Below are 25,543 nucleotides of genomic sequence, written 5' to 3'. Positions count from 1 at the left end.
TCAAGCCGAGAAGTAATAAACGCATGAATTAAAACCTCTGCATCTGATTGGGACAGCATCGATCGAATCTTCGCAATATTACGGAGGTGGTAGAAAGCTATTCTAGTAATATTTTTCACGTGTGACTGAAAAGACAGATTAGGATCAAATATAACACCTAGATTTTTGACCGAGTCACTATGGGTGATATTACATTTGTCTAGGTTCAGGGCAGTGTTTGAAAACAACTCACGACAGTGAGCTGGACCAATAATCATCATTTCAGTTTTTCTGGGTTAAGGTGCAAAAAATTAAGTGACATCCATCTTTGAATCTCAGTAAGGCAAGCCTCCAGATTTCTACAACTTAACTGTCCAGTCCAGTGGCACATACAGTTAAGTGTCATCTGCATAGCAATGGAAACTAATATTAATGTCACCAAGCGGAATCATATAAATACTAAAAAGAAGTGGGCCAAGTACAGAGCCCTGTGGAACACCACAGGGGACATTAGAGTGTTTAGAGGTCAGATTGCCATAGTTAACACATTGCATCCTGTCTGACAGGTAGGACATAAACCAAGATCAGTTTGAACCAAGATACTGGGAGAGTACAGTTCCTGAGATACCAATGCATTCCAGACGAAAAAGTAATATGTTGTGGTCGACAGTATCAAAAACAGCACTGAGATCCAGCAGCAGTAACATTGATGAGGCACCGGAATCTATTGCTAAAAGGAGATGATTGGTTACTTTAGCCAGGGCTGTCTCAGTAGAGTGATTTGCCCTAAATGCTGACTGGACAGTTTCAAAGAGGTAATTTTCTGACATTAAGTCATTTAGCTGCTGTGCAACGACCTTTTCAAGTAATTTTGCGAAAAATTGAAGATTTGACACTGGCCTATAATTACCTAGGCTTTCTGGGTCAAGGTTAGGTCGCTTAAGCGTGGGTTTAATGACGGCAGACTTGAAGGCTACAGGAACAATACCCGAGGATAGCGATATATTAATAACATTTAAAAGTGATGGTCCTAAGATCCCAAACAGATCCTTCCTCAGTGAAGCTGGAAACGGATCAAGCAGGCAAGTAGTTTGTTTGGCCCTACTGACCAATCTGTGATGGACTATCAAGGGACAAATCATTGAAACTGGAGAATGTTTCTGAACAACCGCCGACACGGTCCTTACGTAACACCTCCACATCTTTGAGATATGAGGAGGATACAGAGCGTTCTTTTAAAATTTCGTTCCTGATTAGTTGAATCTTTTTGTTAAAAAATTCCATAAAGTCATAAGCAGAATAAGTAGAAGTATTTGGGTTAAGTTGATGTCTGATAAATTTCGCCATTGTGTCAAACAAAAATTTCAGATTATTCTTATTCTTATATTTAACAATAATCTTAGAGAAAAACGATGCTTTAGCTGAGGCAAGGGCTACTTTATATTTCAGCAAGCTGTCACACCAGGCCAGTCGGAAGACCTCGGGCGTTGTAGTGCGCCATTTTCGTTCAAGTTTCCTGCACCCTTGTTTGAGTGACCTGGTTTCTTCAGGAGACCAAGGTGTATGCTTCTTAGGTCGAAATGTATGCCTTAGGGGCGCCACAGAATCAAGAACATGAACCAAAGCAGAATTAAAGTTGTTTGTAAGTGAGTCAACCCGCCCAGTGTACGAAGGGAAGGCTGCAGTTACCGTGGGTAATAGTTCTTTTAAAGCTAATGCCATTGTAAGGTGGATATTGCGACTGCTAAATTCTAAATTTTCCTTATCACAGTAAACATTAAACAGCACCTTACACTTAACAAGGTAGTGATCAGAGATGGCGTTAGGATACGGTAACACTGTAACATTTGAGGCTACTACGCCACGGGTCAGAACAAGATCTAGAGTGTTCCCGTCTTTAAAAGTGGGCACATCAACTATTTGATTGAAACCAAATGTATCAATCAATGACTTAAAAGCAATTGCAAGTGAATTTGATGGGGAGTTTATGTGAACATTAAAATCACCAATAATTATAACATTGTCCACATAAGTTACTAAGTCAGTTCCCAAAATTCATCCCCAAAAATTTGAGTATGGTCCAGGTGGGCGATACACAACAACTACATAAATTGGTGTTGACATTAAGGACCTCATAACAAGTGCTTCAAACGTTTTAAAAACAGTAAGGGTGCCAGGAGTAAATTTCAACTTACCTTCCGATATAAGAGCAACGCCTCCACCTTTTTTGCATGGTCGTGCCAAGTGCGAACTCGCAAAGTTAGGGGGAGAAGCCTCTTTTAACACTACAAACTCATTTGGTTTTAACCAGGTCTCACAAAGGCCAATAAGGTTAAGATTGTGTTCATTAATAGGGTCATTGACAAGTAAAGCTTTTGGAGGCTAGTGATCTAATATTCAGAAGGCCAAGCTTCAGCACTGTCGACTGAGCTGAGCCCTCTCCCGAGTTTTGAACCTTAATGGCAACCTTAGTGGTAACCTCCACAGGATTATACTGCCAGTCCCAGGTCTTGTGCCTTGTATGACGGCAGATGCGGCCCGAATTCCATACCACAGGAATATTGTTGACAGGTGGAGTAGCAGGATGACTAGTAGAAAATCATGTTCTTTCTTCTCCCTCCTCACCTAACAATGGAGAATCAGAAGTAAGATGCACAGAAGATGCTATAGAAGAGTACAGATCAGGGTGTGTGGTGCAGGCAATGGAACGCTCTAAACTACAAAAACTATGTGAATTGCATGAATCTAGCATAGCGCTAGTTAGCTCTAGCAATACAGACTCCACACCCGTGGATACAGATTCACTTATCACCTGTGACCTGGCCTGCACTAGTGTACCCTGTCATGGAAGGCTTAAACAGTACTCTATATTTATAGAAAGAGCAAGAGCACCTTCCCAGTTCGGGTGAAGGCCGTCTCTCCTCAGCAGGTCAGGTCAGCCCCAGAAAGCAGGCCAGTTATCCACATACCTAAATCCCTGCTGACTACAGAAATTTGCCAGCCACCGGTTTAGCGAGACTAGTCTGCTAAACATCTCGTCATTGCCTCTCACAGGCAAGGGGCCAGAGACAATTACTCGATGCCGACTCATCTTTCTGCCTCGTTTTAGTATCATTAGAGCCGACGTGAATGACCATATCGGTGTAGCTACCCCTGTCCTGGTGTCTAGATTTGCATGTCAGCTCCCTCAAATTAGCCTCAATGTCGGGTGCTCTGGCCCCAGAAATACACATAACCGTGGCTGGGGTGCTAAGCTTTATGTTACGGGTGATCGAGTCACCTATAACCAGGGTGCGGGAGCCAGTATACCGGGGTGGAGTGGGACTAGCTGGGGGGGCTGAACTTATTATATGTCTGGATTGGCTCATAGCGATTAGCATGCTGTTTAAGCGTTATGCTAACCGGACCAGCAGGTTTGCTACAACCCACGCTAGCAGTGGTATCCGCGGCACCTAACATTTTCCTTTTAAACTGCTCTAGCTCACGGACACGTCCCTCTGGAAGGGCTACTTGCCTACGGAAGCGAGAGCAACCTTTACAACAACCCATACTCACTTGTAAGCAGTCGGAAGCCGAACAGCCTCTTAGCAGCCGTGGGACGGGTTGCCCTTCACCAGCGATCGGCAGCAGCGCGACTGTAAAACAATTGTGCGTGGCACTTACCTTACGCCAATCGTCCAAGATACTTGCCTGAAACTTTTCAGCTGTTCAAGATAAAAAATATCAGTCTAGAATTCTGCTATAGCAGGAATCTGAATCGATCTCGTAGTCTCGACGACGTGAGCAACAACTCCCGCCACTCGATAACCCGGAATCGGAAGCAATATTGAGTCGCAAGGTCTCGCAACTCTGGCAAGCAGCCGCTGACTAGATTTTCCTCCGTAGGAGAAGTTGTGCGCCATGTATGCTGGGATATATATATATACATATATATATATATATATATATATATGTATATATATATATGTAATATATATGTATATATATATATGTAATATATATACCGGCGTTTCATTTCCCAACCAAAAGTGTCAATCATCATTTGAATCGGTCACTATTGGCTAATGTTATTTGGAGGTAAAGAAGGTGGGTCCTTTTTAGCATTTACAGTCTTGCATAGGCTAAAGCGGGGCAAAACAAAGCCTGCAATTGGCTTAAAAAGATGCAAATCACACGTTTGGCTGTGGTACGGCCTGGAGCAAACTTTTTTTCTTTTTGTTGTCTGTATTTGTAAACAGGAATTATGGGGCTAAACAGACAGCTAGCAGAAAGCAACGTCCATCGATGCAGATGCTTCTTGGCTGATTTTTCTTTTCTTATTTGTTGGCATTATTGCGGTCACTATTTGTCACTACTGGTTAAAGTTATTTGGAGGTAAAGGAGGTGGGTCCTTTTTTAGCATTTACAGGCTAGCATAGGCTAAAGCGGGGCAAAACAAACCCTGCAATTGGTCGAAAAAGATGAATGTGAATCACACTTTAGGTTGCTCCACGGCATGGAGGAAACATATTTTACTAGTCTGTATTTGGAAACAGGAATTATGGGGCTAAACGGACAGCTATCAACAAGCAACATCCATTGGTCCTCGGCGGATTGTTTCTTTTGTTTGTCAGCATTATTGCTTGTTTTGGAGTGTGTAAATATTTATCTATCTATCTATCTACCCTGGTCATATCCCTCGAGAGAGGTGACCAACATCAAGACGAACACATACACAAAAAAGAAAAGGAAAAGGTAGCAAAAAACACAAAAAAAAATTGACCATGGCCAACCCAAATGGTCCCAACACCCAAACAGGTTAAGCACCTTGGCACCCAAGTTGGTCATAAATATTTATATATATTTAAATACACGGTTGGATTTACTTCACTCTAGGATGTAAGAAGACCCTGGTTGCGTATTATTATTGAATATGATGTCTGCAAGACTTTGGTGAGCTACTCCAGCTATATTTTCCCAGTATCTTGGTTCAAACTGATCTTGATGTTTCTGTGATGAGTTTATTTTTCAATTCAATTCAAAGTGTTTGTCATATGCACAGTGAAGAACCACGTTTCCCTGCACAATGAAATTCTTACTTTGCTGTCCACACAGTTGCCAGCGAAAAATAAAATATAAACCAAGTATGGTTGTCATTTCTTGAATCCCCAAGTGTTTAACCTTCCTAATGAAATGTGGAATGACGTATTTGAGTAATTGGTGACATTGTACAGACACCGTGTCCGTATGTGTCTGAGACACGTATTTGCTTCTTTGCGAGCCGTCGGAATTTTAAGTCAAGTCAAAGCCCTTTAAGTCAAGTATAGCCCTTAATCGCAAGGAGTCTCAAAAGGGTGCACAGACCACAAATTATTGCAAACCACAAACTATTATTACGCCATCCCCTGATTTAAAACTTGCATGAGGGCAAGGAAATACTCAAAAACCTCAAAATGAGGTAAATGAAGAAACTTTGAGAAGGTTTCTTCTGCACATGAGGTAGTCCCCCTTCCAGGATGACCAGGCTGCAATGCATGTTTCAATAACAAATCATACACAGATCTTGTAAACATAGAATATAGGTTAATCATATGCTATAGAATTTGTTTTAGGCGTAGATTTAGACAGTTCCACTGAGGTTGCAGATCGGATCTCAGGGGAAGGAGCATTCCACAGCTCCGGGGCCCGAATGGAGAACGTTCTTGAACCTGCGGTTCTCTTTTTGGCTCGTGGGATCATTTTCAGAGCAAAGGCTCCGGACCGGAACATAGGTGAATATTAAATCTGAAAAATATGAGGGAGCAAGTCCATGCACGATTTTGTACACTACCAACAGAACCTTACAATCACATCCTAAGCTAACAGGGAGCCAATGCAGGTTAGCTAAAATCGGGGTAATGTCTTATTTAAAAGCCTCGCTTCAGCATTTTGTACCATTTGTAAGATCTTGATTTTGTACTTTGGGAGACCGGAGAGTAGTGTACAGTAATCGAGACGGGAGATAACAAACACATGAACTATAATCTCTGCATTGGACTGAGACAGCATAGGGCAATTTTTTATTTTTATTTATTTTTTTGCTATCTATCGAAGATGGAAAAAAGTTGTTTGTCATGTGTGTTTGACAGGACAGATTGTGGTCAAATGTGACACCAACAGTTTTGACTGAGTCACTCTGGGTGATATTGTATTTATCAATGTTCAGAGCAGTTTTTGAGAATAAGTCACGGCATTTAGATGGACCAATAACTAACATTTCGGTCTTTTCAGAGTTAAGGCGTTTGTGTGTGAGAGACATCCATCCTGTTTTCTCAGTGAGGCAGGCCTGCAAATTTCCACAGTTTAGTGTGGCCGATTCCTCCATCGGACGATATAGTTGAGTGTCTTCTCCATAGCAATGGAAACTGAGATTATACTTGTGAATAATATCACCTAATGGAAGCATGTAAATGCTGAAAAGAAGGGGGCAAATTACTGAACCCTGCGCAACAATTATCCAAGAGGTTGGATCTGAACCATAAGAGGACGGTTCCTGAGTGATCAATCCATTTTTCCAACTGTTCTAGTAAGATATTATGGTCCACAGTGTCAAAGGCAGCACTAAGGTCCAGCAGCAGCAAGAGTGATGTAGCGGCGGAGTCCATTGCCAAGACTACCTTAATCAGGGCTGTCTCAGTAAAGTGGTTAGCCCTGAATCCTAATTGCATAAATTCAAAAAGATTGTTCTCGGATATAAAATCATTCAGCTGCTGTGCCACAACTTTTTCAAGTACTTTAGAAGGAAACGGTTGGTTTGACACAGGTCTATTATTACATAAGGTTTCTGGATCAAGGTTGGGTCGTTTCAGTGTAGGTTTAATAACAGTGGACTTAAAAGCCGATGGAACTAGACCTGAGGAGAGTGATATGTTTATAATATTTAGAACTGAAGGTCCAAGGACCCCAAAAGACCTTTTAATCAGAGAACCCAGAAGCGGGTCAAATAGACAAGTGGTCGGTTTGGCCGTATTCACCACCTGTTTAAGATTATTATTTTATTTTCGAATCACTTAAGTCGGGGCAACATTTCCTCATACAATGTCGGCGTGACACGGAATTCAGTATAATGAAATTTGATTAGGCTCGAATGTGTCCATCTCTCTATTCCAATGAGATTTCAGTTCTTTACCCTTAATGCTGCTAGCCAATGTTGGCCTTCGAATATTTTACGTCTCGCTAAACGTACTAGCTTGTTAGCATTATTAGCCGCCAAGATCTCGTTGAGAATGGAAGGAAGAAGTCTGCTATCCAACAATTCAGACGAAAAGACCTTATCATGGACCCTGTTGATGGTAGGATCTGCTTCAAGATCAGGACTTCCAGCAAAAGGTATAGGGAAGAGCTGCAGATGAGAGAAGTGGAAAGGGAGGCCATGAGGCAGAAACTTGAAATCAGAGAAAAACAGGAGGCATCTAAGGCAGAGGCAAAGAGGAAGATGCAGGTAGCCCAGAAATTTGCACGGAAGGCACATGTCAGGGCAATAAGGGTAAAATGTTCAAGTCTGAAGTGAATTTGAAACTGAAAACTTTTTCAGCTGTAATAAATTTCTCTGTTCTCGTTCTTGTTAAGTGAAGGGTTCAAGTGTGAAGATGTTCAAGTTTATAAGTGAATTTGATAATAACTGGAAACATTTTCAGCAGAAATAAATTTCTCTGTTCTCATCCTTGTGAAGTAAACCAAACATTACAATTTGAAGAATATTATATTTTTTATGTGTATGAACTGAACTGCATTTGAACTGACCTTGCAGTATTTACAAAAAAATCAGGTATGTGGGCAAATTATTTTGTCATTTAAATCTTCTAAATATGTTACTTAAATGATTAAGCATGGTTTTGGACAAGTAAATTGCTTAAAACCCAGGAGCCCCCCCACAGGGCTCCGCCCTGGACCCCCCGGGGGGCGTGCGGCCCCCAAATCCCCAGCTAGGTTTCAGACTTTTTCTCCTCACTTCAATCACATCCCTGCATAAAGTAATGGGCTGAATGGGTAGAACTATCTGGAATAATCTGTTGCCTCGTTAGCGATGCTACAGTGCCAAAAAGGATTTTGGGGTTATTCTTTTTTGCCGCAATTACCTTCGAAAAATAGGCTGATTTTGCAGAGGCAAGGGCTGCTTTATACTTTAACAAGCTGTCACACCAGGTTTGACGGAAAACCTCAAACTTGGTAGGGCGCCATTTTCTTTCAGATTTCCTGCAGTCTTGTTTAACTGATCTAGTTTCATCAGTAAACCCAAGGCTTGCGTCTTTTGGGTCATGATTTAAGCCGTAGGGGCACCACGGAATCCAGGACACGAGCCAGAGTAGCATTAAACTCATTCATGAGTGAGTCAATAGAGCCTTTATACAAAGGAAACGACCCAACTACTCCTGAAAGAAGATCAGAGAGCTCAGAAACTATACCAGTGCAAATGTTGCGGTCGTTAAATCCTTTAGTTTTGTTAATACAACATTTAGCCAGCACATCAAATGTAACTAAATAATGATCAGAAATAACAGAAGTATACGGTAACACCGTCACATTTGAGGTTGAAACTCCTCGAGGGGTTGATAAGTTTGACTGAACAATCTGACTGGTGTTGGCGTTCCCACTGTAGCACCTAATAGTCCGGTGCGCCTTATATATGGAAAATATAGGACAAAGACCTATTTTTGGGAAGTGCGCCTTTGAAGAGGTAAACTGTGTTGAACCTTCATTCCTTGTTGATATTTTCAATGCCTATTATTCTTTGTAAATGTTCTTTTACTTGTACTGTGTTAATGCATACTGTGTGTTGAGTAAACCAAATCAATTCATTTTTGACTAGTATCACTAAATAATATTGTTGAACTTAGACTAAACATTTTGGGTTACATTAAGTTTTGTACTCTAGGTCTCAAAGCAATGGGATACACTCTTGAATGAGGCGATGGTTTTGGAGGGGATGGAGGGTCAAGCTGAGAACAGGTAAATAATAAGTGATATTTGGCTCATAGTTTTACAATTCAATCTTTGAGGCCTTGTATTAAGCTATGTATGTCCACTTTACACATTATCACTACTAGTTTGCTGATCATATGATGAGTTTATTTTTGTGAGGATTTTGTAAAAAGTACAATGTAGTGCGTAAATATCAAAGAATCATGTGCATGTTCAAAACCAAACTATTTCTTGACAATGAATAGATAATTTTTATCGACAACATTTTTACGACTGTACGCAAGTGCATTATGTCAAGGCCTTCACTTTTTATTAGTGTATGTTTGTGAATAATGTAAAGGTGAAGATATAGATGAGATATTGGAATATCCTTTTGCACTATTATTATTTCATATACAGTCCCTTGCAATCAAGCGATCAGTAAGGTGCACCGAAATGTATATTTGATACTTTTTTTAACAAATATAAAACTGAAATGTGGGGCATGTGATAATATAAGACCCCTTTTAGTGCAGCAAACTCCTGAGGTTTCAGTGAAGATCTCTGATCCAATGTTGTCCTAAATGATTAATAATTAGAATCCACCAGTGTGTAATCAAGTGAATATAAATACCCGTGATCTGATGTACTATCAGGGTTCTGTTAAGATGCAGATCATGAAGACCAAAGCACATATTGGGCAGGTCCTCAATACTGTTGTGGAGTAGTTTAAAACCATATTTAGATACACTTTGCAAGCAATCATATTGGAATGGTAGGATTTTCAGACCCCTGCAAAGCTAAACCTTTAACAAGGACAAAAGAGATTAGAGAGGCAGCCCAAGAGACCCATGATCACTCAGGATGAACGGCAAAGATCTACAGCTTAGGTTGGAGAGTCTGTCCACACGAGAACAATCATTTTTACGCTCACAAATCTGAAATGTATTGAACGGTTGGAAGACAAAAAGCAATTTTTCAAAGATCCCTATAAAGTCTTCTTTTAATTTTGGCACAAGCCCCTCGGAAAAACTCAAAATATGTGTAAATGGGTGCTTTAGGCAAAAGAGGCCAAATTGGAACTTTTTGTAGGGTTCGTAAACCTGCTTAAAATCCTTGAAAATACTTGAATATTAGTGTTGTTTTTCAAGGGTTTAGAGGTGCTTGAATTTAAGTTGAAATGCTTGCAAATTCTCAAAAATTTGCCATGTTTCACAAGTCTGCTTAAAAATGCCGCAGACACTGATCTCTGCTGGCTTCGCCTTGCCCCATTGCATTTCCTTCCTAGTGGGTAGTAGTTTCATGCTGTTAGAAGTTCAAGGTGGCGGTCCGGACTGGTGTGTGGACCAGCCACCTTGAACCAATGAGTTCAGCTTGTGTGCCCTGCGACTAGCTGGCAACCCGTTCAGGGTGTCCCCTGCCCACTGTCCGAAGATAGCTGAGATGGGCCCCAGCAGCCCCACGACCCTACTGAAGATAAGCGGTGCAGATAATGAATGAATGAATGATGAGATCTGGTAGCAACTGGCATGAGGTTTTGTTATCTCGCATGAGTGAAGCAAAGGTTGCCTTTACAACTCGGATCAGAGCTCTGCTCACAAATGCTCTCCATCCAATCCACTGAGCTCCAGCTGTTATTCAATGTCAAGTCAAGTCATTTTTATTTCTATAGCCCTAATCACAAATTGTCTCAAAGGGGCTGCACAGGTTATTGCGAACCAAAGACTATTATTACAGACTATTATAACACCATCCCCTGGTCTAAAACTTACATGAGGGCAAGGAAAAACTCAAAGCCCTCAACTTGAGGAAAATGAAGAAACCTTGAGAAGAGACCGCACATGTGGTAATCCCCCTTCCAGGATGACCAGGCTACAATGGATGTTGCAATACCAAATAATACACAGATATTGTCAACAAAAAAAACATAGGTTATTCATATGCTATACAGTAGAAGTGTGTTTTAAGCTTAGATTTAAACATATCCACTGAGGTTGCAGATCGGATCTCAGGGGGAAGAGCATTCCACAGCGCCGGTGCCCGGATGGAGAACGCTCTCGAACCTGTGAAAATCTTCTTGGCTCTTGGAATCACTAGTAGGCCAGCGCTTTCAGAACGAAGGCTCCGGACTGGAACATAGGGGGAAATTAAATCTGAAAGATATGAGGGAGCAAGTCCATGCACGATTTTGTATACTACCAACAGAACCTTAAAATCACATCTTAAGCTAACAGGGAGCCAATGCAGGTTAGCTAAAATCGGGGTAATGTGATCAAACTTTCTTGTCTTGGTTAAAAGCCTCGCTGCAGCATTTTGTACCGGCTGAAGGCTCTTGATTTTGGACTTCGGGAGACTGGAGAGTAGTGCATTACAGTATTCAAAAAAGGAAGTAACAAACGCGTGAATTATAATCTTCGCATCTGACTGAGACAGCATAAGGCGAATTTTAGCAATGTTGCGAAGATGGAAGAAAGCTGTTCTAGTAATATTCTTCATGCGTGTTTGAATGGACAGATCGGGGTCAAATATGACACCTAAATTTTTAACTGAGTCACTCTGGGTTATCTTACATTGGTCAATGTTCAGAGCAGTTTCTGAGAACAAGTCACGGCATTTAGATGGACCAATAACTAACATTTCAGTCTTTTCAGAGATCAGGCGTGTGTGTGTGAGAGATTCATCCTTTTATCTCAGTGAGGATGGAAACTGATATACTTGCTAATAATATCACCTAATAGAAGCATGTAAATGCTGAAAAGGAGGGGGCCAAGTACTGAACCCTGCGGAACACCACAGGTAACACTAAGGGGCTCAGATGTCATTGCACCATATTTAACACAGTGCGTCCTATCTGAAAGGTAGGATCTGAACCATAAGAGGACGGTTCCTGAGAGACCAATCCATTTTTCAAACCGTTTCTAGTAAGATATTATGGTCCACAGTGTAGAAGATCATTTGCTACCTTAATCAGGGCTGTCTCAGTAGAGTGTTTAGCCCTGAATCCTGATCGCATAGATTCAAAAGATTGTTTTCAGATATAAAATCATTCAGCTGCTGTGCCACAACTTTTTCAAGTAATTTAGAAGGAAACGGTTGGTTTGACACAGGTCTATTATTACATAAGGTTTCTGGATCAAGGTTGGGTCGTTTCAGTGTAGGTTTGATAACAGTTTAAGATTATCAAGTGACAGATCACTAAATCGGGAAAAATTCCCTGGACAGCCACCATCTATAGATTTCAGACCTTTAATAAGTGATGTATTAACATTGTCTTTAGAAATTTCTTCCCGTATTTGTTGAATCTTCTTATTAAGGAAGACCATAAAGTCATGGGCTGAACGGGTAGAACTATCTGGAATAATCTGTTGCCTCGTTAGCGATGCTATAGTGTTGAAAATGATTTTGTGAGAATTGGATAGAATCGTCTCTTGGTGTGCAAAACTGATAGAGACGTACTCCAAGCAACTTTCAGCTGTAATTGCAGTAAAAGGCGATTCTACAGAGTATTGAGTGCTGATCAATATTTTATTCCCCACTTTTTAGGAGTTATTTGTCAAAGTATTTAATATCCAGTAAATTGTGTTGTGCTCAAAAATATGTTCTTCTTTTTGTTGATTTTTGACTGAAATATTTAAATGTTATGTCTCTGCCTATAGCCTCAAATGTGGCAAACAATTACAGTTCAAAGCAGAGACAAGACACTGTACATGTATATATACTGGACTGTCTCAGAAAATTAGAATATTGTGATAAAGTTCTTTATTTTCTGAATGCAATTAAAAAAACAAAAATGTCATACATTCTGGATTCATTACACATCAACTGAACTATTTCAAGCCTTTTATTATTTTAATATTGCTGAATTTGGCTTACAGCTTAAGAAAACTCAAATCCTATCTCAAAATATTAGAATATCATGAAAAAGTATACAAGTAGGCTATTCAACTAATCACCTGAATCATCTAATTAACTCGAAACACCTTGCAAGGGTTTCCTGAGCCTTAAAAACACTCAGCTTGGTTCAGTAAACTAAATCACAAGTATGGGGAAGACTGCTGATCTGACTGCTGTCCAGAGGACCATCATTGATACCCTCCATCAGGAGGGTAAGACACAAAAAGAAATTTCTCAAAGAGCAGGCTGTTCACAGAGTGCAGTTTCAAAGCATATCCACAAAAAGTCTGTTGGAAGGGAAAAATGTGGCCGGAAATGCTGCACAACCAAGAGAGATGACCGCAGCCTTAACAAAATTGTGAAGAAGAGCCGCTTTCAGAATTTGGGGGAGCTTCAAAGACAGTGGGCTGAAGCTGGAGTCCAGGTATCAAAAGCCACAGTTCACAGACGTGTCCGGGAAATGGGCTACAATAGCCGTATTCCCATGGTCAAGCCAATTCTGAACTCAAGACAATGGAAGAAGCGTCTGACTTAGGCTATGGAGAAGAAGCACTGGACAGTTGCAGAGTGGTCCAAAGTCCTCTTTTCAGACGAAAGCAAGTTTTGCATTTCATTTGGAAGTCAAGGCGCCAGAGTCTGGAGAGAGGCTGGAGAGGAGCAAAATCCAAGTTGCTTGAAATCCAGTGTGAAGTTCCCACAGTCAGCAATGGTTTGGGGAGCCATGTCAGCTGCTGGTGTTGGTCCACTGTGTTTCATCAAGTCCAGAGTAAATGCAACTGTGTACCAAGAGATTTTAGAGCACTACATGCTTCCATCTGCTGAAAAGCTCTATGGAGATGAGGATTTCATTTTCCAGCATGATCTGGCACCTGCCCACAGTGCCAAAACCACCAGTAACTGGTGCACTGACCATGGCATCACTGTCCTTGATTGGCCTGCTAATTCCCCTGACCTCAACCCCATCGAGAATTTGTGGGGTATAGTTAAGAAGAGGATGAAAGACACCAGACCTACAAATGCAAATGAGCTGGAGGCCGCTATTGAAGCATCCTGGGCATCAATAACACCTCAGCAATGCCACAGGCTGATTGCCTCCATGCCACGCCGGATTGATGCAGTAATCCGTGCAAAAGGATTCCCAACCAAGTACTGAGTGCATCAATGGACATTTTCAAATGTTTGATTTAGTTTTGCTGTTATAAAATTATTTTTTTACTTGGTCTGAGGAAGTATTCTAATATTTTGAGATAGGATTTTTGAGTTTTTTTCAGCTGTAAGCCAAAATCAGCAATATTCAAATAATAAAAGGCTTGAAATAGTTCAGTTGATGTGTAATGAATCCAGAATGTATGACATTTTTGTTTTTTTAATTGCATTACAGAAAATAAAGAACTTTATCACAATATTCTAATTTTCTGAGACAGTCCAGTATATCATTGTAGCCACTCCTTTAAAGGTTGAGGGGACATTAAAATCTACAAATTTTCAAACAGATCCTTTTAAGACATCCGCAAACGTAAGGGAACACCCCATACAGTCTTTTTCCTCAATTGAAGAGCCTTTTTTCAGACTTAATTTGCAACTTTTGTAGTTCTTAATTGCAATTGTGTACATAATGCATTCAAGCCTACACGGCACAACACTGCGCCTTGGAGGCCAATATGTGCAGCAAGTTATTATTTTAATTATTATTTATTGTACAATATACGAACTTAATTCTGTTACCAATTCAATTTCTTATTATAGCACGATGCAGAAGCTGAGGTTTCTGGTTTCATTGAATGAAAATTTGAAGTTCCAAGAACAAGAGTTCCGTATGCACTGTCGCGTAAGTGATGAATCAATACACTTTACTCTATGACACTAGATATTTATTTGTAATAAAGCAATATTTCGGTTTTGTTTCAGGAAGAGAAGATAAGACTGCAAACCAGTATAGAAAATTTAAAGACAAAATCTGGACATGGTACAGAAGAAAAGAAGGTATGCATTGTTGAAGGCCAGAGCTCAGGGCTTACTTTTAACCAGAACTGAGCTGCAGTAACTTTTTCTTCCAATGCACTTTGTTTTTTTGTTTTGTTTTTAGGAAAATGACCAACTGATTGATAAACAGTATAACACGGATAGAGAGAAACTACAGAAACTCCGTCTTCTTATGGTAAGCCTGTATCAACTTTTTGTTACAGCTGTCCGTGGCAGAACTAAGTAAATGCTAAATTGGCATTTTGGCTTGAACAAAACTGATGAACAAGGAGATTGGAGTATGAAAAAAAATTCATTCAATGTCTGACTTGAATTTATTTAATGTTACAAGATGTCTTCTGGTGGAATCAGAGACAACTTTGCGCGTGCTGTGTAAAATATTTAAGAGTATCAAAACGCAGGATGTGGATTTGGCGTCAGAACTAAAATTGCATTGAAATTGTTTGCTTTACCTGCAATAGACGTTGCCGTAGAGCAGAGGTGTCACTTATTTTAGCTTTGGGGCCAAATGGTAGAAAGAAACTCACAGGGGTCGGACTAGTAGATTAAAGCGAGAGAAAGACATAAAACAAGAGAGAGTGTAAAAGAGAAAAAGAGAGAAAAGTAGAGAGCGATAGAGGACGAGAGAAAGGACTGAGAAAGAAAGAAAATAGAGAAACTCAGAGAGAAAAAAAGAAATAAAAGGAGACGGCAACGTAGAGAAAGAGAGTGAAACACAGTGAGAGTGAGAAAGAAGTGAGGGAAAGATAAGGAGATATTAGTAAAGGCGAGCAAGAAAGAGAGAAGAGACAGAGTAAATTAGTGAAAGGGAGAAAAATAAAGAAGAGAAAGGGAAAGATAGAGAGATAAATGAAGAAAAGGAGAGTTTAAAAGGAAGTGAAAAAGACACAAAGAAAAAGGGAGAGTAATATAGCTTTAGTTGCTTTGTGAGTGGTGCCTAGCTTTGTCAACATTAAATGAACATATTTGAAACTGCTGCTGATTTTTCACTTTTGCGTCTTGAGTGTCGTTTTGTGGGCTGAATTAAAACTCTTGGTGGGCCTGATCTGGCCAGTGAGACGCATGTTTTACACCTGTTCTGCAGAGCCTCGAATTTGTTGCTAGTGTGCGGATGTGTGATGCCGATGTGATGGAATATGTGCTTTTATGATATTTTAACTCCAAAGGCTTTGAACTTATTTCAATGCTTCTGTTGCGAATTAACATGACCTGCAGTTTTATTTGTTCACTTCCAAACCCAACCTGAAAAAAATAGTAACCACCAAGACATTACAAATATTTTTTTGAGGCTGCACCTACTATTGGCAGATAAATGACATTGAGCAAGGACACCTGATTTAATCATTCAATCATAAATACGTATATTTGTGTGTCTAATACGTGTCTGGTTTTTGACAAAAAATATCTAAGGGGGAGATGCGTTTATGCCGGGCTTGTTTTTTTTTTCATTAATTTTGCTTTTTCTCTGTAAAGTAAGCTACTTTTAGTTGTGTATTTCTCAGACTCCTATGCTATGAAATTAACCTGTTTTCTATTTTTAATACACAGGTAATCATCACACACACACACAGTCACATTTCAAAGATTCACGAGTTTCTCATTGTTTGTAATGTAACACGCGTGCGCGACTCCATTGTATATTACTGCGCATGCATGACTTTTCAATAAATACGTCTACTGAAACCGGATGTAGTCAGAACGGCCTGGGCAGCCAATCAAGATGGCTGACGGGCCGGGCTCCTACGTTTGCACAGTAGTTTTAACCTTTTTTTATGCTTTTATCTGAATACTTTTGTCACCAATGAGTTTATATCTTCATAAACTCCGACACACTCGCTTTCTCTATTCTCCATATTGCAGTTTTTTTACAGGTTTCATCTATGTACAGACTTTTCTTGGTTTCCCTGGAGAAGTCACTGATGACCTTAAATAATGTAAATATGTAGCTGCCAAGCACTCGGCAACCTGTGCAACTAGTATTATATCATCAGGGTACGGGCATACTGGAACCTTGAATAATTAAGAATAAAGGTCTGAGGACTAACAATGAAAACCCTGTAGGGATTTTTCTAGCTTTAGTTTTGATAATCATTAGGATTCAAACGAATTATTCTTTACAGCAGTCAACCAATTTGCCTTTAGGTGTTGCTTGTGCTCCACCATAAATCTTTTTTTTTTCTCTTAAGGATGCTAGAATTTCCTACACTGATAAATATTTAGCTTACGTTATTACTTTGAGTTCTGATATGAATTACTAATCCTAAGAAAATTGATTCAATGAACCAGGCTGATTGAAATAGCACAAACAATTTATAAACACAGAGAATTAATGATAGGAAAAATTAAGGGGAAAGGAAGGAGCCGGAGATTATGGGAGTTTTCGACCACTGAAGTCTTGAAGTCACTAGCACCAAAAGAAAGTTTCCTGCTATAATGCTAGTCGATTTGGAAAGATTCCCTTGTACAGAAAAAACACTTATTCCCAAAAACCAGAAAACATGGTGTTAAATCTGGAACCGTCGTCTTGTTGTCGTGCTCCGTATGGTCACAAGGTATGGCCCACGAGCTGATCTCAAGGCCGCAGTGCAAACCCGCACGACCGCGTCAAGCTATCAATCAGCTCCTCTTTTTATATGGACGTTTGACCAGATCATGCCTCTTTGGGTGTGGTCTATATGAGGGTAGAAAACAACATTGTGAGAAGCAATAGATGACCTACGGATACCTTTTGCTATGATGGGCCGTGATCCACACTTCTCTCTTTTCCCTAATATCAGAAATAATTTTGTCTTTGGAACTGATGTACTCTTATCCGATAATAGCTATTTGTTCATCATACAGTCCTGCATTTTCACTTATTATAAAAAAAAATTTTTTAGGCTCGGAAGAATCGTGACATCGCCGTTATGCAGAGAAAGATTGATGAAGTGCCTTGCCGTGCAGAACTTACACAGTACCAGAAGAGATTTATTGAACTCTATTGCCAAGGTTGAGCATCCCCCAAACACCCCAAGCTATCATTTTCCTCTAATGACCAATTAGCTTGAAAACTTCTTGTGTTCCGTTTCAGTTTCTGCAACACACAAAGAGACAAAGCAGTTCTTTACATTGTATAATACATTAGATGACAAGAAAGTCTATCTTGAGAAGGAGGTATGCATACTATACATATTTCCTGTTTGAAGTTAAATTTTGTAATTATGTCATTGCAAAAGTTGATTGTATTTTACATTTTGCCCTTCAGGTTAATTTACTCAATTCCATTCTTGACAACTTCCAACAGTAAGTGCAGTTGATTTTAATGTTATATATCACTAGTTGTATTATTTGCAGATTAAATGCTACAGGTTGGTCTTATATTGTCCATGGTGACCTATGTCAGATTTTAGAAGTATGTGACTAAGGCTTCTCAACAAGGCCGTAACCAGGGGTTATGGACACATACTGGACTGTCTCAGAAAATTAGAATATTGTGATAAAGTTCTTTATTTTCTGTAATGCAATTAAAAAAACAAAAATGTCATACATTCTGGATTCATTACACATCAACTGAACTATTTCAAGCCTTTTATTATTTTAATATTGCTGAATTTGGCTTACAGCTTAAGAAAACTCAAAAATCCTATCTCAAAATATTAGAATATCATGAAAAAGTATACAAGTAGGCTATTCAACTAATCACCTGAATCATCTAATTAACTCGAAACACCTTGCGAGGGTTTCCTGAGCCTTAAAAACACTCAGCTTGGTTCAGTAAACTAAATCACTGCTGATCTGACTGCTGTCCAGAGGACCATCATTGATACCCTCCATCAGGAGGGTAAGACACAAAAAGAAATTTCTCAAAGAGCAGGCTGTTCACAGAGTGCAGTTTCAAAGCATATCCACAAAAAGTCTGTTGGAAGGGAAAAATGTGGCCGGAAACGCTGCACAACCAAGAGAGATGACCGCAGCCTTAACAAAATTGTGAAGAAGAGCCGCTTCCAGAATTTGAGGGAGCTTCAAAGACAGTGGGCTGAAGCTGGAGTCCAGGTATCAAAAGCCACAGTTCACAGACGTGTCCGGGAAATGGGCTACAATAGCCGTATTCCCATGGTCAAGCCACTTCTGAACTCAAGACAACGGAAGAAGCGTCTGACTTGGGCTATGGAGAAGAAGCACTGGACAGTTGCAGAGTGGTCCAAAGTCCTCTTTTCAGACGAAAGCAAGTTTTGCATTTCATTTGGAAGTCAAGGCGCCAGAGTCTGGAGAAAGGCTGGAGAAGAGCAAAATCCAAGTTGCTTGAAATCAAGTGTGCTGTTCCCACAGTCAGCAATGGTTTGGGGAGCCATGTCAGCTGCTGGTGTTGGTCCACTGTGTTTCATCAAGTCCAGAGTAAATGCAACTGTGTACCAAGAGATTTTAGAGCACTACATGCTTCCATCTGCTGAAAAGCTCTATGGAGATGAGGATTTCATTTTCCAGCATGATCTGGCACCTGCCCACAGTGCCAAAACCTACCAGTAACTGGTGCACTGACCATGGCATCACTGTCCTTGATTGGCCTGCTAATTCCCCTGACCTGAACCCCATCGAGAATTTGTGGGGTATAGTTAAGAAGAAGATGAAAGACACCAGACCTACAAATGCAAATGAGCTGAAGGCCGCTATCGAAGCATCCTGGGCATCAATAACACCTCAGCAATGCCACAGGCTGATTGCCTCCATGCCACGCCGGATTGATGCAGTAATCCGTGCAAAAGGATTCCCAACCAAGTACTGAGTGCATCAATGGACATTTTCAAATGTTTGATTTAGTTTTGCTGTTATAAAATTATTTTTTTTACTTGGTCTGAGGAAGTATTCTAATATTTTGGGATAGGATTTTTGAGTTTTTTTTTCAGCTGTAAGCCAAAATCAGCAATATTCAAATAATAAAAGGCTTGAAATAGTTCAGTTGATGTGTAATGAATCCAGAATGTATGACATTTTTGTTTTTTTAATTGCATTACAGAAAATAAAGAACTTTATCACAATATTCTAATTTTCTGAGACAGTCCAGTAAATGGCTAGGAAAAAGAAAGATGGAAACAAAGAAAAAAGAAGAAAAAAATAATAAAGCAAGAAAAAAGAAACTAAAGAATAAGGAAAAACAAAAAAGGGAAAAGAAGAAAAGAAGAAGAAGAGGAAAAAGCAATTTAAAAGATAATTAAAACGCTAGAAAAAGGAAACAAACAAAAGAGAAAAAATAAAATCAAAAGGAAAATGGAGAATCAAATATGAAAATCGCGGGACAAAAGAAGTAAACGGCTAGGAGGAAAAGAAACAAAAGCAAAACAAAAAGAAAACATGGAATAAAAAAAAAAGGTTTGTTCATTATATTACTAAAAGTACAGATGCTGCCCCACGTACGAACCAGACGGACGATTTTAAGTTAAATTTGTTGGTAAGTTGGTTCAGTGCTATATTAAGTATGAAATGTATGTTTAAAGTTTATTTAAGTATGTCTAAGGCTTGTTTAAGTAACCTGTGCTTTTTTGTACTGAATAATAAACATTTCATAAAATAATATGCTCTATAAAGATAAATAAAGTTGAGTTTAACTTACTTTTAAAAGATGTTCAAGAGTTCCTGCTCTGTGGTGAAAAGTTGCCAAAAAAAGTGTTCCGACCATTTTCTCAACGGCATCAAGCTTTCTTATTCCACTTTCATTTCAATATATATCTATTATTCTACTAAATTATAACATTGATATTTTGTTTCACTGTGCCCTTAACTTTTAATTCATTTTAAACTTTTATTTTGAGCAACTTTAAACTGGAATCCCTGCATGACACAATAAAATGTTTATTAAAAGTATTGACTTTTTAGAGCAAAAAACTGGCTGGTTCTTCTTTTGTTGGTATGTGATTTACCGTAAATTCCAGACTATAGAGCGCACCTGATTATAAGCCGCACCCACCACATTTTAAGAGGAAAACAGATTTTGTATTTACACAAGCCGCACCTGTATATAAGCCGCATGTGCCCACATTAAAAAATGTAACACAAACACAAAATTAACTCAAACCCGACTTTAAGTCCCGCGATTGAAACTAAATGTCCTTCATTAAAGTACACAATCCAAAAATCACAGCTGGCAAATTGAACGGAAAATGATACCGGTACATAAGGTTTGATGCAGACCTGCAGAGTCCGGGTCCCGTTGAAAGTAATCCAAGGAAAAAAGTGTATATTTCCAAAGGTAAGGGTCGGAAAAATATATATCCACTATTGTCCGCCGCGTCCACAAACAGGTCTCACCTTCACCCCCCGTTTGTTCCGCCTCTTCTTTTTAATTCGCCCGTGCAAAACATATCAGAAAGAGTGTCAAAATAAATACAAATAAATACATTACAAAAATATACAGTTGCAAATACATATCATACATGGTTACACATATTTACAAAGAAAGACGGTACACTGAGAGTTTTCAAAGCTTTAATAATTATAATATAACTTTCTTCCCAAACACTGCCTGTGACAGGGCAGTTAATGGTAGCAACACGCTCGCAACACAGTAAACGGGTCTGTTAAAAAAACATACCGTACTTGTAAAAATCACAGTAAACCATCTTCCTCCTTAGAACTCAAGCCATCAAAGTAGTCTTCCTGAGTGTCGGAAAGAAACTTTGTCATATAGACGTCGTCCCACGCTCCCTTATTCCAAAACACGCTAGCAACACGCTCGCAACACAGTAAACGGGTCTGGTAAAGTTTACGTGCAGTAGCTATGTTTCCTTCTTTATCGGACTGCTCGATTGCTTTTAGCTTGAAAGCTGCATCATGTTCCTTTTTTTTGCGTTTTGCATGATGAGGGTATGTTTACGCTAATTTAATTTATGCACAAGCCAATAAGTTGCAGTCTTCCTCGGCACATATATTCCACCGGTCTAAATCTTACCTTTTGTACTCGAGCGCCGCTGGCGGCCGTTAGAAAAATTACATAAATTGTCCGCATCACTGATTAAGCCGCAGGGTTGAAAGTTTGGGAAAAAAGTAGCGGCTTATAGTCCGGAATTTACGGTAGGTTTACAGGGTTGCGTCCACCTATCCCTCCCCGTTAGCTTTAAGAAATAAATGTAACTGCTCAGCAATGCATTGTGTGTGCCGCGTTATTCGGGTGGCCACTCATAGGCTTATGAGGAACACATCCTAATCACAATATAGCATTAAATCCTAGCCTACATTGAAAGAATTAAAGGAAAACACTTAATCCACTTTCTAAGCGTTCTCAAATAAACCCAGGTTGTATTAATTTGCCCTCATACGTGCATGTTTGTGTGCATGCGTGTGTATTTTTATTTTCCTAGAGCCATGTCATTTCCAACCACAAAGGAGCAATTCCTCACACAGATGGAACAGATAGTGGAAGGACTCAAGCAGAGTTGTATCAAGGTATTGTAATTTTTACAGGGTAAGAATTTGTGTGTGAACTAGAGGTATGATCCCTAACCCGGCCCCGAACTGAAATTTGGGTCCGGCCTAAATCGTCAATTCTTAGTTCACGTTCGGCCAGCATCTCTCTCGCTGACTTTTTATCTTTATTTTATTTGTGAGAAAGGAGGGACACATTTTTTAGGTCTTAAACCTGTAAAATGTCTTACATTTATTAACAGCAAATGTAGGCCTTGAAAAGGTCTTAAATTTTGTTTACAACTTCTAAACCCAAGCTGGAAATGCCATAGGCGCTAAAACCTTGCAAGAAACAATAAAGACTTTAAAACACTAATATCAAGCCTTATTTTCAAGTTGGAAACCCTCACCTGAAACCTTAAAAAACATTTAAAGGCTAAACCTTAATTGCAAACTCTAATAAGGACTTAAAAATCATAATATCAAGCCCAAAACATAATGAAACCCTGGCCAGCAACCCTAAAAAAGGCCATAACATCATATCAAGCCCCAACCCGAGTTAGCATCCTAGCTGAAAACCCTTAAAAAGACTTTCTAACCTTGATATCAAGGCCAAATCTTGACAGGTAATTATAAAAACACTTTAAATCCTCGGTATCAAGGTCAAACTCTGGCTGTAAACACTAAAAAAGGCCAAAGCATCCGATATCAAGACCCAATCCTAGTTCAAAACCCTAAAAAAGGCTTTCTAACCTACATATCAAGACAAAACCTTTGCCTGTAAATTATTGAGCTTATCCCAAGTTCAAAACCCTAGCTGGAAAGACTAAAAAGGCTTTCAAACCCTAAAATCAAGGCCAAAGCTTAGCAGGAAATCATAAAAATGCTTTAAAACCCAATACCGAGCCCAAACCCTAGTTTGAAACCCTGGCTGGAAACACTAGAAAGGGACAAAACATCTCATTTCAAACCCTAGTTAAAAACCTAACTGGAAACCCTAAAAAAGGCTTTCCTACTTATATATCAACGCCAAACCTTAGCAGGAAATCATGAAAATCCTCTAAAATATGAATATCAAGCCCAAACCCTAACTTGAAACCCTAAAAGGGATTTTAAACTGTGATATCAAGCCCAAACCTTCTCTGAAACCCTGGCTGGAATCACTAGAAAAGGCCAAAACATTAAATATCAAGCCCCAACCCTAGTTCAAAACCTTAGCTGGAAACCCTAAGGCCATCTAACCTCAATACCAAGGCCATACCATAGCAACAAATCATACAAATGCTTTAAAAACCCAATATAAAGCCCAAACCCTAGTTTGAAAGCATATAAAGGATTTAAACCCTGATATATATACAGGGTTGGGTAGGGTTACTTTATACTGATTACTTTCAATTACTTTTGGATTACCGTATTTTCCGCACTATAAGGCGCACCGGGTTATAGGGCGCACCCCGAAAAAATAGTTTTTGGTCCTTTTTTTGACATACATAAGACGCACCGGATGATAAGGCGCTACAATGGGAACGTCGACAAAACAGTCAGATAGTTCAGTCAAACTTATTACCCCCTTAACATTCCGAAAGCTTGCAAAGACGCAAATACGTGTCGAGAACACGTGCGGATGCGGTGTCCGTACGATGTCACTCAAATGCATCGTTCCATCATTCGGAAGGTTAAAGTCTTGGGATTCAAGAAATGCCAACCATTCCTTAGTTTCTATTTTCTTTTTCGCTCGCAACTTTACTGTACATATGACAATAAACACTTGGAATTGAGTTTAATTTAAAAATAGACACTCCATTCCATCCATTATCTGCACCGCTTATCACAGAAACATCGAGTTCAGTCTGAAACAAGATACACGGATAATATATATAGCCGGAGTAGCTCACCAAAGTCGTTGTGTTCATAATAATGTGCAGCCGTGGTCCTCTTATATCCGTGGGTGTCGTAAATCCAGGAGAATAAAATATTTACATATGCAGAATGGTAACACTGCTCTATGCCGTAGACAACCAAACATGCTATTCGCATTCATCTTTTTGGCCAATTGCACGCTTTGTTGTGCCGTTTAAGCCTAAGGCAGCCTGTAAATGATAAAAAGGATCCGCCCCTTGACCTCCGAATAACTTTAGCCAGTAGTGATCGATTCAACTGATGATTGACACGTCTTTTTTGGCCAATTGCAGGCTTTGTTTTGCCGTTCAAGCCAATGCCAGCCTGTAAATGATAAAAAGGATCCTCCCCTTGACCTCCAAATAACTAGCCAATAATGATCCATTCAAATGATGATTGACACATTGGTTAGCCAATGAAACGCCGGTAAATAAATCCCAGTCTACACCGCGGACTACTTGGCGTTCAGGTCAAAATCTAGTCGGCGGCTGCAAGTTAGTTGCAAGACTTTGCGAATTAATATTGATCCATAAATAAGGCGCACTGTATTATAAGGCGCATGGTCAGCTTTTGAAATAAATAAAGACTTTTAGGTGCGCCTTATAGTGCGGAAAATACGGTACTCCAATACCAAATATGCTAATAAAAGACAAAATAAACTAAATAGGAATAAAATTGTGACTCACAACACGTGGTAAGCTCTTTCTCCTGGCTTTGATCTCCGGCCAAATTAACATAAAATGCGACAGAAACAAAATGAAAATAAATCCAAACAGCTTGCCAACATAATTTTTGCCGTTCCATGTGTTCCGTTACTCCCCAAGCCTGCACAAATTTTTTAAATTTTATTCATATTTAGTTTCTTTTGCCTTTTATTCGCATATTTGGTATTGGAGTAATCCAAAAGTAATTGAAAGTAATCAAGTTAAAGTAACCCTACCCAACCCTGTATATATATATATATATATATATATATATATATATATATTGTTTTTACAGTTTCACACCTGCCATTGTCAAAACCATTCAGGCGTTTGTGACTTTTGTGTGGAGGTGTTTAACTGCTGGATAATTAAAAAGGATTCCGAGGCCAGAACACCAACCTTTTTAAACATGAAAGATATTTTTGTTGCTGATTAGTGCAAAGGACTACCAATTTGAATTCTTTAAATTAGCAACATGTTATTATCAGCCTATGTTAAAAGTAGAGCTAATATAAGCACAGTCAATGAATTGCCTGAATGTTTGCTCTGTAGAGAGAACAAAAACAGTCAAGTTGAAAGAACTTTCCAGGAAAAGCATGCTACATTTGCTGCAGAGTACCCAGCTGGAAGTGAGAGATAAAAAAATGCAATTGCATCACTTATGGAGAAATTAGATGATCACAAAAATAGATTTAGGAAGCAGATTGCATCTCTAAACTACGCGAATGCCGCAGGTTTTGTTGCAACCTAGGATACGAGAGGGGGAAACCTTTCACAGATGGTGACCATAT

General features: G+C 39.4%; 1 protein-coding gene across 8 annotated transcripts in view; it reads left to right on the top strand.

Moving 5' to 3' along the window:
* The window catches only part of ccdc93 (CCC complex scaffolding subunit CCDC93), a 146,734-nt gene that overhangs the window by 79,388 nt on the left and 41,803 nt on the right, over window positions 1-25,543 (top strand). For 5 of the 8 annotated variants that reach the window (XM_088353251.1, XM_088353255.1, XM_088353252.1 and 2 more), the window contains 8 exons: window positions 8,873-8,946; window positions 14,539-14,620; window positions 14,701-14,775; window positions 14,879-14,950; window positions 17,655-17,763; window positions 17,846-17,928; window positions 18,020-18,057; window positions 22,107-22,191. In XM_088353251.1, coding sequence (XP_088209377.1) covers window positions 8,873-8,946; window positions 14,539-14,620; window positions 14,701-14,775; window positions 14,879-14,950; window positions 17,655-17,763; window positions 17,846-17,928; window positions 18,020-18,057; window positions 22,107-22,191 — 618 coding nt within the window. The remainder of the gene's footprint in view (window positions 1-8,872; window positions 8,947-14,538; window positions 14,621-14,700; window positions 14,776-14,878; window positions 14,951-17,654; window positions 17,764-17,845; window positions 17,929-18,019; window positions 18,058-22,106; window positions 22,192-25,543) is intronic. The other 3 variants (XR_015852737.1, XM_088353253.1, XM_088353254.1) reach the window with 2 other exon arrangements.

This window comes from Urocampus carinirostris, chromosome 14 (assembly GCF_059441175.1).
Source record: "Urocampus carinirostris isolate Australia breed hairy pipefish chromosome 14, RoL_Ucar_1.0, whole genome shotgun sequence".
Taxonomy (NCBI): domain Eukaryota; kingdom Metazoa; phylum Chordata; class Actinopteri; order Syngnathiformes; family Syngnathidae; genus Urocampus; species Urocampus carinirostris.
Note: the sequence above shows the minus strand (reverse complement) of the source record. Positions and strands in the feature narration are given on the sequence as shown.